This window comes from Schistocerca cancellata, chromosome 12 (assembly GCF_023864275.1).
Source record: "Schistocerca cancellata isolate TAMUIC-IGC-003103 chromosome 12, iqSchCanc2.1, whole genome shotgun sequence".
Taxonomy (NCBI): domain Eukaryota; kingdom Metazoa; phylum Arthropoda; class Insecta; order Orthoptera; family Acrididae; genus Schistocerca; species Schistocerca cancellata.
Window position 1 is genome coordinate 13809104 of NC_064637.1, and position 18636 is coordinate 13827739.

Sequence of the window (18636 nt, forward strand, 5' to 3'; positions counted from 1 at the left end):
GCTCCCTCATAGTGAAGGTGGCATTGCAGCACTCACGATTCAGAGAAGAGAAGGGAGCCTCCTCTGCTCGTTTCCGATGGAGGAAGGCAGGGTGATAGCGGGAAGAGCTCGAAACTTCCGCAAAATGGTGGCCCTAGGTGTTAGAGATAGCAATAGGGTCTACAATAATGTCATCTGCTACTGTGAGGCCAGAAATGGGAGAACAGCTCTCGGCCCCAGAGAGCCGTCGGAGGTTGGACCACACAACAGAGTGAGGGGTGGAACTTGTGAATGAAATCCAGCTACCTCGTTTGCTATGCCGAAGAATGCTATAACACTTTGCACACACCTGTTCATAACGAATGCACTTTGTCGCCATATGATGACAGTTAAAAATGCGGAGAGCACGTCTCCGTGCGCGAATTGCATCACGACATGCCTCAGTCCCCTAAGGGACGAGGTCACGACGTGGTAAAGAGGAAGTGCGAGGAATGGAATGTTCTGCAGCAGTAAGTATAACGCTGGTGTGATTGTCCAACTGGTCATCACAACTGGGGCAATCCTGCTCTTCGAAGGTTGCCAGGGAAGAGTAAAACTGCCAACCGGCCTTAGTAACTGCCATTTGTGCACGCATGGGGACGGGGCAGGAGTCAGCAGACAGTAAGCACACGGGAAACGGTCGTTCGAGTAGGTATCAGAAAGAATGGACCACTCGAGACGGTGGGCAAGCTGGGCTGTGCAAAAGGAGAGGTCCAAATGGGAATACATGAGCGAGAAGTTGGAAAGAGAAAAGGGTGCTCCAGTGTTAAGGCAGAACACGTCGAGTTGGTTAAGAAGGTCAGCCCAGAGGGTGTGTCTCTGGCAGGGCCTGGGAGAACCCCAAAGGAGATGATCCGCATTAAAGTCATCAAGTAGCAGAAATGGGGGAAGTAGCTGCTCAATAAGCTGAAGGAAGTCTACCCGGTGACATCGAATGATGAAGGGGCATAAATGGTACAGAGTGAAAAAGTCAGGCGAGGTAGGAAAGGCAAACTGCAAGAGCTTGAAGACGGGTAGTCAGGGATATGGGATGACTGTGGATATCAGCCCATATAATGATGGAATGCCGACCTCAGGGGGAAGGTCAAAACGAATCGGGAAGTAACGTGAAAGCTCAAAGCGGTCATGAGGGCACAATATCGTTTCTTGAAGGCAGAGTACAAGGGGATGCTGCAATGCTAAAAGCAGCCGTAAATCCTCTCTGTAGGACCGAAGAATGCGAACGTTCCATTGGAGAGTCACGACGAGAAAACAACGGAGGAGTGTCAATTCGGCAACTGCCTGTGAAGACTCACTGCTACAGGGCACAACATCAGAGCCGAATTGTAGGTCGCACGTCTGCGTGTCCGTGTCCTCCACGGGGCGAGGAATAACGAGAACAGAACTATAGGTACCAGACGGGAGAATGCACGCTTTGCAACTAGCCAGTAACTTGCGAGCGAACTTTTTCATTACGTGGTGAATGGCAGTGACACCTTGATCAGAGAGGTTAGATTGGCTTTCGGCCTCAGTTAAACCATCGAGCAGCCTCGTGTAAGTTCCACCGAGGGAAGAATTCGAAGTTCTGTGCGCCTCGACACAGACAGGGTAGCCGTGGAGAAGCGAGGCAGTGAGCAGTTGTCGTGCTCGAGAATCAGAAGTGGTCTCCAAAAACAAATGTCATTCCGTAAAAGAGAGCAGGATTTCACAGGGTCAGCAATTGTATTGACAACTTTCTAAATAATAAACGAATTTAACGTGGCGAAGGACTGACTGTCTTCAGTACGCAAGACCCCGAGGAACCGTGCCGGAATCATTAGCTTCATTACGTTAGCGTTTTGTAGACACCGAATGGGAAGGTGATCGACTCATCGCGAGGAAATCCCCCACGACTGCCAGCGTCTCCAATGGGACGTTCCTTCCAACTGGGGGCCCCCTTCACGAGGGGGCGCATCCGCCTTAGGTGACTGTTCACACCTCGGGTCACACCTCCCGAACACCTGACAGAGGGACCGATCGGCAATTTGGGAAGGTTACAGCTCAGGCAATCACCATTCCCTGGGCCCGAACAGTCCGGGGGGTACGTGCGAACCCTACCTTTCGACCCGGGGCCAGGAATCACGCGTTACCCACCTGTCACCTGTTACGCGGTAGACACGTGGGCTGGACTTCAGGAGCGCACAGGGAGGAAGAAAAAAAGAATAGAAAAAGAGGACCCTCAAATGACGAAGGGGAGGAACAAGAGGAAAAGGGAAACGAAGAAAGGAAAAGGGGGCGAAAAATAAAAGGGAGACTGTTCGTATGTCAGTGACGGAATGCAGAACATTCCCAATGATACCCCACAGACATGTTCCCAAGGGAGGGGAAAACAAAGAGCAAGAGGATAGACATGCAGCACAAAAGGGAAAAAAGGCTGCAAAGGCTGGGGCCCCGTGGTAGCCGAGGACTAACCCACCAAAGAGTGGCGAGCACCCTGGGGTGGGCTGTTGTTAAAGTAAGGAGAGAACCAATTGTGAGCTACTCCCCATATTCCGTAATGGTCCCATTCCTGGAGCAATATTTTGTGACCGACACAATCAAACGTCTTAGTTAAATCAAAAAATATGCCTAGCATTCGAAACATATTGTTTAACCCATCCAGTACCTCACAGAGTAGAGAGACTTCTAAAGCCAAACTGTACAGCCTTTTCATAACTTTAGCAAACACTGATGGCATAGAAATAGGTCTAAAATTATCTACATTATTCCCTTCTCCCTTTTTATAAAGTGGCTTCACTACTGAGTACTTTAATCGTTCAGGAAACTGAGCATTCCTAAAGGAAGTCTTACAAATATGGCTAAGTACAGGGCTAACATGTGCAGTGAATATGGCTAAGTACAGGGCTAACACGTGCAGTGCAGTACCTTGATATTCTAATCCCAAATGACTCCAGCTTTTGTAGCAGCAACGAGCGCTTCACTAAGTCAAATGCCCTAATCAGATATGTGAAAACACCAGAAACAAGATGTATATTATGAAAAGCACTACGGACTTGGCAGTGAATAGAAAAAAATAAAATAAAATAAAAAGTAAAATAAAAATAAAAAAAAGGTTCACTAATTTATTTTTGTGAAACACAAGCTGATTCTATATAAGCAAGGTATTTTTATCCAAGTAATACTGTTACACAGTTGTATATCGCCTTTACCAATATTTTTGAGACAGCAGGAAAAATCAAGATTGGTCATTACTCGTTACTGTCATTTGTCTTCTTTTTTTTAGTACAGTGAAGTAACATTTCCAATTGTGACTGCACTTGAGAAATATCGTGTGATTACAGGACTATCAATAACATCGCAGTGCAGGTGACTCCAGTATATAGGAAGGGTAAAAGAATGGACCCACAAAATTACAGACCGAGATACATAACTTCTGTTTGCTGCAGAATCCTTGAACTTATTCTCAGTTTGAATGTAATAAAATTTTTTGAGGCCGAGAAGCTTCTGTTCAGGAATCAGCACAGCTTTAGAAAGCATCTCTCGTACAAGACTCGGCTTGTCCTTTTCTCGCATTATACACTGAGAACTACGGATGAAGGGCAACAGGCAGATTCCGTATTTCTGGACTTGCGGAAAGCACTCGATACGGAGCTCCACTGCAGGCTGTTGAAGAAGGTAAGAGCACACGGAATAAGTTCACAGGTAAGTGAGTGGCACGAAGAGCTCTTAAATAATAGAATCCGGTACGTTGTCCTCGGAAGCGAGGGATCGTCAGAGACGAGGGTATCGTTAGGTAAGTGTGACAGGAGCACTGTCATTCCCTATATACGTAAATGATTTGGTGGACAGGGTGGGCAGCAATCTGTGGTTGTTTGCTGACGATATCTCGGTGCACGGTAAGGTGTCGAAGTTGAGTGATTGTAGTGAGATACGAGATGACTTAAGATAAAATTTCCATTCAGTGTGACGAATGGCAGCTAGCTCTAAATGTCAAAAAGTGTAAGGTAATGCGGATGAGTAGGAAGATCGAACCCGTAAAGTTCGGATACAGCATTACTAGTGACCTGCTTGACACAGTCGAGTCATTTAAATATATGGGTGTAACATTACAAAGCAACACGAGATGGAGCGAACATGTAAGCACTGTGGTAGGGAAGACAAATGCTCAGCTTCAGTTTATTCGGAGTATTTTAGGAAAGAGTGGTTCATCTTTAAAGAAGACCGTATATAGGATGCTGGTGTGACCTATTCTTGAGCACTGCTCGAGTGTTTGGGAATCTTACCAGGTCAGATTGAAGGAAGGCATCGGAGCAATTCAGAGGTGGGCTGCTAGGTTTGTTACCAGTGGGTTCGAGCAACACATCAGTGTTACAGAGATGCTTTACGAACTCAAATGGGAATCCCTGGAGAGAAGGCAACGTTCTTTTCAAGAAAAGTTAGAGAACCGGCATCTGAAGCTGACTTCCAATAACATACATTGTGCAGAAGAACCACAAAGATAAGATACGAGAATTTAGGGCTCAAATGGAGGCATATAGACATACATTTTTTTCCTTGCTCTATTTGTCAGTGGAACAAGGAAGAAACTGACTAGTAGTGATAAGAGCACCCTCCGCCATGCACCATACGGTGGCTTGCAGACTGTCTATGCAGATGTAGATATTGTGTGTCCTGAAAATTATGGTTACTGCAGGTATTAGCAAGTTCACACTCCTATCAGCACAGAAACAGTTTGGAATTAGAGGACAAGTTTTTTAAATACAACAGTTTAGTCTTTGATTGTCTTTTTAATTCCAGTCATCAGCATTTCAGGTCAGAAGTTTAGGTCACTTTAAAGTGTAAGATTTCATGCTTAAACACATGTGAAAATGTTTAAATATCTGGCATTAGAATCTCTGACATTCCGTACCACCTTCAGAAATTCATAAATACTGAGTCCTATTAACAGTGCATTGCCACTCATCATATCACTCTATAACAAACATTGTTGCTACCTGCCTTGTAACTAACAATCTTTCAATCTCTGAATCTTGTTATTCATATAATTTATAGAAAGAATGGCTAATGAAGTATGTTTTTAATTTTCCTTTGAATTAGTAGGGATTCCTATTTTCTTGCCACATGTTAGACTGGACCTTGTCTAATGTCATACCACCAGAGTACATGACTCCACTCGAGCCTTGGAGTGCAGAGGTGCGCGAGAAATCACATATCTGCTACAATTATTAAGTAACTGCAAAGTCACAGTTTTTCACAATAACATCTTCTCAGTATTCTTTTCGGTAACCGCCCGTGATTTCAGACACAACTGGAAATCAGAAGTAGCAAGTAAAGCTAGCAATGTAACATTCGAGACTGTCCGCCATCTGTTGGCAACAGTCTTTACTTCTTTCTATGAACTCTGTGCCATCTCATCGAATATAAACTGTTCTCAAGAGTCACAAGTAGGAACTAAAACTAGCATTTAAGCACTGTAACAATGAACGCCACATGCCATCTGTTTATTGACATTTGCACTCCATTCTACGAAACTTGTGGAATCTTGTGTCTCACACTACGGATGTATAAGTTACCTATGTTGAAGAAATAAACCGAGACCCTAATTTGCTATCACAAAAATTAACAATTTTTTAGCTGGCAGCAGCACTGATGTGTTCAGCTAGCACACGATATTAGAACCCCTCCTTCTTGCAAAATTTTGGTTGTGGTACAAGGCTATAATGTGCACTGATGTTTCGATCGGCACCATATTTATATGTATCAGCATAAAAAGTAGAACCACAAGGTAAATTAAGAAAATAAAAGTAAGACAACGGGCAAGACTGCGGCAAGTATTTTGACGTGCATTACACACACATATTTTACATCAGCTACGAAAAACACAGAGCCAACTATGTAACTTTTACCAAATGTTTAAAAGTAGTCTATTCGTAAGACATAATGTTTTTCAATACTACAACATACAGGTAAACTTTTTGTACGTATTTTTATGTGCTTGTCTCAATATTCTTAGCCAATGTTTTGATACAAATGTGTACACAACAGTATACTGCCAGAATGAGATTTTCACTCTGCAGCGGAGTGTGCGCTGATATGAAACTTCCTGCCACATTAAAACGGTGTGCCGGACCGAGACTCGAACTCAGGACCTTTGCCTTTCGCGGGCAAGTGCTCTTGAACATTTTTAAATTTTATGACACACATGTAGGCACGAAATCTCATACTCAAAAATGACCGTAATGTCAAAAAAGGAACTGTGACGAACAGCAGCTGAAAAGGTCGCACTCTACTACTACCTCTGTTCGGGAAAAAGTAACCGGAGGACAAATGTCGTATCTACAGATCTCTACGCGAATCCCAGCCAGTGCGACCACTACGTCCACACGCCTCACCTGACGAGGTTCTGGTTGCTGCCTGGCCCGCCGCACACGTCACAGCGTGTCATGACGTCGGCGTCGCCGCGGCCCCTCCTGTTTGCGGAGCCGGGGCCGGTCCCGCCACTGCCCGTGACGCTGCTCGCCCCACTGGAGCGCCGCTGCACCTCGGCCTGCTGGTGAGCCACAATGGCGGCGACCGTCGGTTGCGGGGGGGACGTCACTGCGAACGTCTCCGTGCTCGACGTCGCCACGAACATCTGCTGTGCACCTGTCGGAGAGGCCACCTCTCCCGGCGGCAGCGGAATCGGTTTGATCTGCCGACAGGCCGTAAGGATGTTACAACACTTCACTGTGAAACTGAAATACACTGAAAAACTCTATTGAGGAAACTATTAAATTTTTGTTGTTGTTGTCTTCAGTCCGGAGGCTGGTTTGGTGCAGCTCTCCATGCTACTCTATCCTGTGCAAGCTTCTTCATCTCCCAGTACCCACTGCAGCCTACATCCTTCTGAATCTGCTTAGTGTATTCATCTCTTGGTCTCCCTCTACGATTTTTACCCTCCACGCTGCCCTCCAATACTAAATTGGTGATCCCTTAATGCCTCAGAACGTGTCCTACCAACTGATCCCTTCTTCTAGTCAAGTTGTGCCACAAATTCCTCTTCTCCCCAATTCTATTCAGTACCTCCTCATTAGTTATGTGACCTGACCTAATCTTCAGCATTCTTCTGTAGCACCACATTTTGAAAGCTTCTATTCTCTTCTTGTCCAAACTATTTATCGTCCATGTTTCACTTCCATACATGGCTACACTCCATAGACACTTAAATCAATACTTGATGTTAACAAATTTCTCTTCTTCAGAAATGCTTTCCTTGCCATTGCCAGTCTACATTTTATATCTTCTCTACTTCGACCATCATCAGTTATTTTGGTCCCCAAATAGAAAACTCCTTTACTACTTTAAGTGTCTCATTTCCTAATCTAATCCCCTCAGCATCACCCTATTTAATTCAACTACATTCCATTACCCTCGTTTTGCTTTTGTTGATGTTCATCTTATATCCTCCTTTCAAGACACTGTCCATTCCGTTCAACTGCTCTTGCAAGTCCTTTGCTGTCTCTGACAGAATAATCATACAGTAAAGCTGGATGCCCTCTGGAAAAATTATGTGTATGGTTTTCCCTTGCTTTCAGCCATTTGCAGTAGCAGCACAGCAAGGCCGTTTTGGTTAGTGTTACAAGGCCAGATAAGTCAATCATTCACACTGCAGCCCCTGTTACTACTGAAAAGGCCGCTGCCCCTCTTCAGGAACCACATGTTTGTCTGGCCTCTCAACAGATACCCCTCCGTTGTGGTTGCACCTACGGTACGGCTATCTGTATTGTTGAGGCGTGCAAGCCTCCCCACCAACAGCACGGTCCATGGTTCGTGGGAGGGGGTACTATTAAATTAAGACACATAATTCCGGACGAGTATTTACCATTTTTGCAGCCGATAAATGCGTGTCGCAGTAAAAGTGTCGTTTCAGAACTAATGGTCCCTTTCTCTGGACAGAGAGACAGTCAGGCTGGTGGCATTTTTAAAGGAAGGTGACCTGTGGTTTATTAGTTTCATAACATACATAATCTAAATTATTTCATTCAGGTACAGGAGACAGGTCAAAATTGTGGTAAAATTTCACCATAAACCATATGTGGTGTCACAAGGTTTAGGCTTGTCCCACCCCTCATTAAAGCGACCAAGACTTACACAAACAATTGTAAGAACAGTTATTATTATTATGTTCTTTAACTTTTTGTTTTTTGGGTTTTCAGAAATACTGTTGGAAGAAAGTTCATTTATGTTGCAGATAACATGGAAGACATTGCCCAACAATCACCACGAAAGTTTGACGAAGTGGCAAGTGGGCAAGGAATAAAACGAATGCTGCAAACTACCGTGAGCTGTGGAAGAGACCGGGCCGCGAGGGCGTCGAGCTTCCAAGGTCATTGTCGGACGACGTCAAAGGAAGAGATATTCTGCTTTCTCTTTGTAAACAGATCGATCGAGTCTCGAAAGGTTCATGTAAAACGTGTAGGCGGGTGACACATTAGGTGGGACCCGATGCCTGTAATACTTCCACAGTTATTAAAAAGGTGTTAAACGGCAAAACCAATAGTTCATTATTTATATAGATAAAAAGTAGTAAAGATATAGGAAAGGAAGAGTTGCGGCGTCAGAACCAAAAGTAATACATCGCTCAGCAATGAAGGAGGACGTAAACCGCGGGCGTTACGTGGTGAAAACACATCAACTGATGAAACAGTAAGTCTGTAATTAAGCATAAAGCCACGTAACACTGCACATAGAACAGCTGACGTTAACAAATAGCACAATAACAATAATACAATTTTTTTTATAAATACATACAATTAAAAAATCTAACATTGAATTACTTCTTGTCCTATTTTATGAATTCTACTGAATAGCAGCACTCTCCCACAGAATCTGTTGTAGTTTTGATTCTATAATCTCTAGCTTGGTATTAAATATGTTTTGCCCATTAACTTGTCATATATTGTCATCCCCATAAACTGTGGAGTCCGTGTATGTAATTTCAACTGGTGCTTAGCTTACATACCATTATTTTTATTTCTAATGTTACACGAAGTCTGTTCAGAGAATTCTGGAAATCTGTCGACAAATTTTTTTACTTGTTGCGTATGGTCTCCATCTGCAAATGTTCTTTTATCTCATCTATCGTTGCAAATCTTCGTCCTTTCAATGGAGTTTACAACTTTGGAATTAAGAAAAGTCTGCAGGGGTCAAGTCTGGATAGTATGGAGGAGGAGAAAGCACAGTGATTTTGTTTTCTGTGCAATAGTCATGCACCAATGGGTATAAATATGTGGATGCATTATTGTGATGCACGACCCACAAATTGTCTTGCCACATTATCTCACAGATGTCACGACACATCCTGACTGTAGCACCGATTAACAGTTTGTCCCTGTGGCACGAAATCGTGGTCAACTAATGCTTCAAAGTCAAAGAAAATGATAAGCACGGCTCTGACATTTGATCTGACCTGAAGAGCTTTTTTTGGTCTCGGAGAATCTTTCTCGTCTCGTTGGGAAGATTGAACTTTGGCCTCATTGTCATAACCGTAGACCCACATCTCATCACCAGTTACAATTCTCTTAAGGAGCATCTCTTTCTCATTTGCACAATCCAAAAGCTCTTTGTAGATTACGAGGTACAGGTTTTTCTGGTACTGACTCATGAGCTGTGTGATGGACTTGGCGGCAACATGATGCGTTTCAAGATGCTGTGTCAGGATTTCATGACAAGATCCTACTGAAATATTACATTCTTCTGCAATCTCTCAATCAGTCTTCGATTGGCACGCACAATTTTGTTGATGTTTCTGACACAAGCATTGTCGGTAGATGTCAAAGGGCGTCATGAATGAGGGTCATCATTAACTTCTGTCTGGTCATTTTTAAAACGTGTGAACTAATTCTTCAGAGTCAAAGAAAATGATTAGCACAGCTCAGACATTCTCGACTCTTGGGAAGAATGAACTTTGGCCTCATCATCATAACCGTAGACCTACATCTCATCACCAGTTACGATTCCCTTACGGAGCATCTCTTTCTCATTTGCACGATCCAAAAGCTCTTAACAGATTACGAGGTACAGGTTTTTCTGGTCTCGACTCATGAGTTGTGGGACGAACTTGGCGGCAACATGATGCATTTCACAATGCTTTGTCAGCATTTCATGACAAGATGCAACTGAAATGTTACATTCTTCTGCAATCTTTCTTCTTTATAGCGATAAGAAGTGCAGTAGTATCGAAGGAAATTGACGGAGATCCGAAACGTGAAATAATTTGGGTGAAGGTCACGGTTAAAGCAGGCTCAGACATGGTAATTTGATGTGTCTATAAGCCCCCTGGCTCAGCAGCTGTTGTGGCTGAGCACCTGAAGGATAATTTGGAAAATATTTCGAGCAGATTTCCCCAGCATCTTATAGTTCTGGGTGGAGATTTTAATTTGCCGGATATAGACTGGGAGACTCAAACGTTCATAACGGGTGGCAGGGACAAAGAATCCAGTGAAATTTTTTAAAGTGCTTTATCTGAAAACTACCTAGAGCAGTTAAACAGATGAAAAACACATGCAGGTAGTATAAAATATCTTATTTAATTCTAAAGAAAAAGAGATTCTCTTCGAATTAAAGCTTCGATTGGTAACTTTTGGTAGTCCTTTATATGACACGGTTGAGGTTCGACATAAAATGTGAAATCGAAACACTGCTAGCCATATAAATTTCTGGTTTTATTTTATTTGTGCAACCAGTTTCACCATTACGATACGCCACCTTTGTGCCCCCTGTCCGACGTGTAGGAAGAATCCCACCTGCGGTCCAGTTGAAATAGAGGCCAGCATTCAGTGACTGGCACCCGCAGAATTGTTCTTAACACAGCGATCCCTTTGATCGTCACTTGCTGACTAGGCACACCAATCAAAATGTGACTCGTAGTGTTTGAAAGTATTCACTAAACTTACACTTCTTGAAAATTTGAAACAAATTGATCCAGTAAAATACATGTTTTTAAATATGGCTCAACTGATTGGCTCAAAAATCTAATCAGCACTTGTTCTCAACAAACAGCATCAAATGCCATGTATCGGACCAAAGTCGGTTGATTCGGTTAAAAGTTTACGCCGTTAAACCATTTCTGAGAAAGCGTTTTTTCAAAATAACTGATATTTCGTAACAGATCAACTTTTTTGATAGGACACAATTTCTAGTACTTAAAATACCTCAGCGAGTACTGTCAAAAGTGGTTAATTCATTTAGGAGATAAAGCTGCAACAAGTTTTCAAAAAAGTGTGTCTTAAAATAACTTTCAAATATTTTGGTGGAACAATATTTTCGAAGAGACATTAATTCTTGTACTAAAAAACAGCACTGAGTGCCACTATTCAGTTAATCACTTGGTAAAATTTTGTTTTCTGAGCTCAAGGAGTTCAAAAATGACCAAAGAAGTCATATTTTTGAGCTCAAAGAGCTCAATAATTAGGACCAGAAATTGCTGGCGGACGAATCTAGACAGTATTGCCGATCCTTTACTCGAGAGGCTTCTCATTTGGCCTTACAGGACTGAGTGGATCAAATTCTGGGCCTCCCTACCAGAAAAATTTGGCGTGGTACCGGGAATCAAACCCAGGTCCTTCCGCACTGAAGGCAGTGACACTGATCGTACGAATTATTAAATGCACTAGTTTTCTTTTTCTTTTAATCTACCTTTAATCCTGTTCCCATTATATCTGCCAGCAAGTGCACTGTTCCCCATCCCATTATTTTTGTGTACCCTCGAGTCTGAGTGAGCAGTCCTGACCTGTCCTCTTTCATCCTCAGGGAAGGAATTGTTAGTTCCGAAAGCTAGGATACCTGCCACTTTTTCTTTTACACATGTCTACCAGTGGTACCACACATTTCTTCTTTTGAAGGTATATACAGGCCAGCAATTCTGTCTTATAATTTAGTAAAATGAAAAATGACATTATTGTGACCAGACCCAGTGAAGGGAAGCCAAGAGTGACAACGGTATCTTCCCTACAGAATGCTAAGCTGCAAATTCGGCAAATTATGCTGTACAATTAAAACTGTGTGTGTGTGTGTGTGTGTGTGTGTGTGTGTGTGTGTGTGTGTGTGTGTTTTGTGTGTGTTTGGGAGCAATATAAGCTAAACATAAAGTAAAGTGTACAGCACATCTCATGCAAAAACTGTTCCAAGTCGCAAGTTATTTATTAACATAAATATAGACATCGAGGAAGGTAAGAAGAAGGACAGCATTACTTTGAAATAAGAACATCGAGGTAAGAGCGAGGGAGAATGGGAGGACTTGCAGTATCTGGATTAGTGAGAAGAGTGGAATACGCAGGAAGTGGCGGTCGGAACAGTGGGGACGGGACAGAATAGGAACTGTGGATCGAGGGCTCCGAAGCGGTAGTGTGCTCAGAGCGTAACTTTAGACAGGACGAGAGCAGAAACGAGTTTACAGTGTCGCCGAACCGTACAAATTTATAAAATGACGAGGAGAAATTATTTCGGAAAACTCGAATAGAGTTCGGCAGAACTGTATATGCGGGAAGAAAAAGGAAGAATACTGGCAGAGTGGTAGTGCGATGTGCGTTACTTGGACAATAACTGGACTCACGACAACAGTGCTAGGAGGCAGACCTGAAAAGAGATGGTGCAAGCCACAAGCAAATGTAAAAGTAGCAAACCAGAACAGTGAAATAAAGAGCTGGTAAGGTGGCGGGGGAAAAGAAATTCATCACAACAGAGATACAAATAACTTTTTTCCTTCTGCATCTATTCACACTTAACACAAAGTGGACACTTCTGGTAACTTTCTCCCACTCTTCTCAGTCCCACGTGTCACCCGTCAGTTCTTTTCCCTCCGATCCTCTCAAATGCAGCTCGCCATTCTCTTTTCGAGCTTTCCCGTTTGGCCGGAGCCTTCCACAGCCGTCTCCGTCATTCTCCTCAGAACGAAAATACGATCTCCTCTCGGGGTTACATCTGGACCGTGGGAGTCTTCTCTCCTGCACTTTGCCAGACACTTTGACAACTTTTAGAGTTCCGCGGATTTCCTCATTTGGAATCGGGACTCCACACATCCACCTCAACATCTTCATCTCGAGTACATCCATCTTTTGGTTGTTGCCCGTGTGTTTCCTACATACAATAATGCTCTGCCTTATATGCCTTCCCTTGACTCTGACATTCTTATTTTTGTCACAGAAGATTCCAGACTTCCTTTACCAATTCCTCCATCTACCTAGCACTCTGTGATCTAGCTCAGAATCCAGATTTCCATTACTTGCCACAGTTGACCCAATATATTTGAAGCGGTCTACCCATGTCGTCGTCCTCATTTCCTCTGTTTTTCTCCTCCTGATCTTAAGGCCTCTGTCCTGCCAGCGCTCCCCTCCAGTCTTCCAGTTTCCACTCCGCACCAATCTGCCAATGCTACACAAAGCAATTTTGTCCGCTACCAAGAGCAGCGAGATGTCCGATCTCAACAGGACGCTCGTAACGAGACCGAAGACGTAGGTCCTCAGTGGAGATCCCCGATGTGAGCTGACACGGATAGATATCCGGTATGTCACAGCTACACCACTTCTTATCCTCATTCCAATTTTAGTACATATCTTGAACTCACTTCTCTGACATTAGCTTCTTCCTTGTAAAGGGGCACAGACGAATACGGTGCAATAATGCTAATGGAAGTTGGCTATAACCTGCTATTGAGGTTACTTTTGAACAGACCCAAACAACAGTTTGGGACCAACAGCTCGCTTTATCAATGGTAGTACCATCCCGGAAAAATTGTGAACAGGCTGTGGTATGCATGGGGAATTTACTTACGATTTTTTGCAGCGGCGAGGGGTGGGGGAGAGGATGGAAAGAAGAAAAGACAGTACAGGGGTGACAGTGATGACTGAGAATAAGGGACAGAGGTACGGAAGGCAACTACTGAGAGAGAGGAGATGGAAAGAGAAAATAAGAGATGGAATGAGTAGGTGGTGTGGGGTAAGAGGCAGGCAGGAGTGGGAGAAGGAGAGGGACAGCAGAGACTGTAGGAATCAGTTACCATTGGTACAATTCAAAAAAGTTCGCATTCGGGCATAGGGCGAGAATCTGGACGAGGAGGGTGAAATAGTCGACCACCTTATATCGAGAGGTGTGCTCTGTCTCCGTGTGATCCGGTCTCCTTCTGGCCACAGCCCGAAGTCAGGCAGTCAATCGAGTGGGAAGCCGTGTGGAAGTCCCGGAAAGGTTAGTGTATATTGCGGCTGCTTTCACAAGTGGCTCCAGGAGTACGAGACGTCACTGACACGGCCAGAATACGAGACGCAAACAGATTTGTGGTACAGGTCTCGTACCCGTGTCTTTTTTTCACGGGAACACGACCCACGGGGCATGGCGTGAGGAGCAGGAAAGTCGCGAGGGCGAGCAAGAATAACGTGTACACCGAGTCGGCATCAGAATTCCACTTCGAGTGAGAGAGTACAGAATTCGGCAAGATTAAATCTTCCGATACACTTTAAAGATTTTTAAGGTACTCCACAGGTTACGTGGAGCACAAATCCCGAGGGTACAGTATTTCGTTCCCGTGAACATCCACGTACGCTGAAGATGACAATTACGAAAATATTAGTGTCGAGACTGACAGCCGTTAGTGCCTCCAGAATTTCAGTGTAAGTTCTAGAGACACTCAGCTTTCCACCACCTCGAACAGCCGATATTTTAAGTAAGAGGCTGAGAGAGTGGAGACGTGTCTACCGCGCTGCCGGGTTTTGTGAGTGCAGGACGGACGTGTGTCGCAAAAATACTGCAATAGTGACGGTCAACCGGCGCGGACAAGTGTTTGCAGCACACGCCTAGAAGCTGTATGTCTAGTACGAGGAGGAAGCATGTTCTATTCTTTGACAGTTTAATGACTGTATTGTTGTGAACAAGTGAATTACGTATTGACTAAAGACATTTGAAATGGATTTTCTGGTGTCGGACTTACGAGAAGCAAGAACTGGTTTTATAGTGGCTATTAAACCACACATATTGTAATTGTATCTGTCAGTATCTAACGCTCCACGACAGGGCTGACTCGCGGAGTTGGACGCTTGTGAAGTTGTTTTATTGAGGAGATGAAAATATAAAAGAGTTGAATAAAAGTATCCTGAGAGGACAGAATCATTTCAAGAGTAGAAAAGAGTCTATTTTGAAATTCCTTTAACCAGCTACAGTCTTCGGAGAAGAAGAGTTAGTGAACACTGACGCAGCCGTCCGACCCGAGAAGAAGATCGGCTGCACACAATACCTGAGCCAACTGCGTGAGACGTGTGTCTCGCACTCCAGTACCACGCCGTCTCCTGTCGTCTGAAAACTGTTAGAACGTGGTGACCTAAGGGACAGGACACGAAGAAAATGGGGATTTGAAAACAGAAAAGGAAAGAAGATATTAGGCACTGCCTTAGAAACCACGCCTAACAAGATACGAGAACTGCTTCCAGAAATCATATCGAGTCCAATGAACAAATGGAAGAAAGTTCCGAGTGCAACGCTGTAAAAGATGTGAGAAAGTAATAGTGGAGAAAACTGGAGAGAAGACCTCGACATTTCAACTAAGAAGGTCGAGTGCGGAGAGTAAGCAGTCTTTACACACGCCGACGCAGTAACCAGTTACCAACACCGACTGCACCAGCTGCTGCTCACCGGTGCAACTCCGCGTCCGCTCGCCGTCGACGACGCCGAAACCGACGTCCGACACCGCCGGCACTAGTGCTGACCACCGGCACTGATTACAAATCTGCTCACCGACACAGCTAGAACTCTACGCCAGGTGAGCGTAAAACGATAATTTTTTGGTAAAGTTGAGGGGACGATTGCACTATAAACTGTTATTATAGTTATTGTACTCGGTGGTGAATTTTCTTTTAAAGATTACTGGATCTAAGATCAATAAAACTATGGATCAGGAACAACAACGTGGAACAACTTCAGAGCCAGCCAAGGCTGAGGATGTCGAGAGGGGAGTGCCAGACTGGACGGAGATAGTGAAGTTAATAAGTGCCACTTTAAGTGAAAAATTAGACGCACAAAGGGCAGCTGAAAATGCACAAATTGCGATTTTGAGTTCAAAAATTAGATGCACAGAGTGCAATTTCAATCACTTTAAGACAAGAACTAAAAGCTAGATTAGATGACCAAGGTGCTAAATTAGATGATGAAAGAACAAATTCAAATGCTCAGAATGAAGCTCTAAGAAAACAAATAGGTTTAGTACATTCTAGTTTAAATGCCCAGACTGAAACCTTGAACAGTCAAGCAGCAAATATAGTTTTGTTAAAAACTGAATTTGACTCTCCTAATAGTAAGGTAGAAAATCTGAGGTTAGATTTAAGGAGTGAACTCACTACTTCTTTGAATAATCTTGTTAAACAACTGTTTACTGAATTTAACCAGAGACAGGATGAGCAACGTCTTGAAAGAGAACGCAGGTAGACCTAAGGAAGTAATATCGATTGTTGTTCATTTTGTCTTCAGTCCTGAGACTGGTTTGATGCAGCCCTCCATGCTACTCTATCCTGTGCAAGCTTCTTCATCTCCCAGTACCTACTGCAACCTACATCCTTCTCAATCTGCTTAGTGTATTCATCTCTTGGTCTCCCTCTATGATTTTTACCCTCCACGCTGCCCTCCATACAAAATTTGTGATCCCTTGATGCCTCAGAACATGTCCTACCAACCGATCCCTTCCTCTAGTCAAGTTGTGCCACAAACTTCTGTTCTCCCCAATCCTATTCAATACCTCCTCATTAGTTAGTGATCTGCCCATCCAATCTTCAGCATTCTTCTGTAGCACCACATTTCGAAAGCTATTCTCTCTTCTTGTCTAACCTATTTATCGTCCATGTTTCACTTCCATACATGGCTACACTCCATACATATACTTTCAGAAACGACTTCCTGACACTTAAATCTATACTCGATGTTAACAAATTTCTCTTCTTAAGAAACGCTTTCCTTGCCATTGCCAGTCTACATTTTATATCCTCTCTACTTTGACCATCATCAGTTATTTTGGTCCCCAAATAGAAAACTCCTTTACTACTTTAAGTGTCTCATTTCCTAATCTAATCCCCTCAGCATCACCCTATTTAATTCGACTACATTCCATTACCCTCGTTTTGCTTTTGTTGATGTTCATCTTATATCCTCCTTCCAAGACACCTTCCATTCCGTTCAACTGCTCTTTTCTGTCTCTGACAGAATTACAATGTCATCGGCGAACCTCAAAGTTTTTATTTCTTCTCCATGGATACTAATTCCTACTCCGAATTTTTCTTGTGTTTCCTTTACTGCTTGCTCAATATACAGATTGAATAACATCAGGGATAGGCTACAACTCTGTTTCACTCCCTTCCCAACCACTGCTTCCCTTTCATGTCCCTCGACTCTTATAACTGCCATCTGGTTTCTGTACAAGTTGTAAATAGCCTTTTGCTCCCTGTATTTTACCCCTGCCACCTTCAGAATTTGAAAGAGAGTATTTCAGTCAACACTGTCAAAAAGCTTTCTCTAAGCCTACAAATGCTAGAAACGTAGGTTTGCCTTTCCTTAAGAAACGTAGGTTTGCCTTTCCTTAACCTATTCTCTAAGGTGAGTTGTAGGATCAGTATTCCCTCACGTGATCCAACATTTCTACGGAATCCAAACTGATCTTCCCCGAGGTCGGCTTCTACCAGTTTTTCCATTCGTCTGTAAAGAATTCGTGTTAGTATTTTGCAGCAGTGGCTTATTAAACTGATAGCTCGGTAATTTTCACATCTGTCAACACCTGCTTTCTTTGGGATTGGAATTATTATATTCTTCTTGAAGTCTGAGGGTATTTCGCCTGTCTCATACATCTTGCTCACCAGATGGTAGAGTTTTGTCAGGGCTGGCTCTCCCAAGGTTATCATTAGTTCTAATGGAATGTGGTCTACTCACGGGGCCTTGTTTCGACTCAGGTCTTTCAGTGCTCTGTCAAACTCTTCATGCAGTATCATAACTCCCATTTCATCTTCATCTACAGCCTCTTCCATTTCCATAATATTGTCCTCAAGTACATAACCCTTGTACAGACCCTCTATATACTCCTTCCAACTTTCTACTTTCTCTTCTTTGCTTAGAACTGAGTTTCCATCAAAGCTCTTGATACTCATACAAATGGTTCTCTTCTCTCATAAAGGTCTCTCTAATTTTCCTGTAGGCAGTATCTATCTTACCCCTAGTGATATATGCCTCTGTATCCTTACACTTGTCCTCTAGTAATCCCTGCTTAGCAATTTTGAACTCCCTGTGAATCTCATTTTTGAAACGTTTGTATTCCTTTTTACCTGCTTCATTTACTGCATTTTTATATTTTCTCCATTCATCAATTAAATTCAATATATCTTCTGTTACCCGAGGATTTCTACTCGCCCTTGTCTTTTACCTACTTGATCCTCTGCTACCTTCACTATTTCATCTCTCAAAGATACGTATCTTCTTCTACTATATTTCTTTCCCCCATTCCTGTCAATCGTTCACTAATGCTCTCCCTGAAACACTCTACAACCTTTGGTTTTGTCAGTTTATCCAGATCCCATCTCCTTAAATTCCCACAGTTTTGCAGTTTCTTCAGTTTTAATCTACAGTTCATAACCAATAGATTGTGGTCAGAGTCCACATCTG

The 18636-nt window shown here is 43.2% G+C and overlaps 1 protein-coding gene and 1 long non-coding RNA gene across 3 annotated transcripts in view; one reads left to right on the top strand and one right to left on the bottom strand.

The window, feature by feature from the left end:
• Positions 1-8553, top strand: part of LOC126109406 (uncharacterized) — a 91354-nt gene extending 82801 nt beyond the window's left edge. The window contains exon 3 of the long non-coding RNA XR_007523688.1: positions 8207-8553. This is a non-coding gene — a long non-coding RNA (uncharacterized LOC126109406). The remainder of the gene's footprint in view (positions 1-8206) is intronic.
• Positions 1-18636, bottom strand: part of LOC126109401 (PHD finger protein 14) — a 205500-nt gene that overhangs the window by 46122 nt on the left and 140742 nt on the right. For both annotated transcript variants that reach the window (XM_049914432.1, XM_049914431.1), the window contains exon 15: positions 6369-6667. In XM_049914432.1, coding sequence (XP_049770389.1) covers positions 6369-6667 — 299 coding nt within the window. The remainder of the gene's footprint in view (positions 1-6368; positions 6668-18636) is intronic.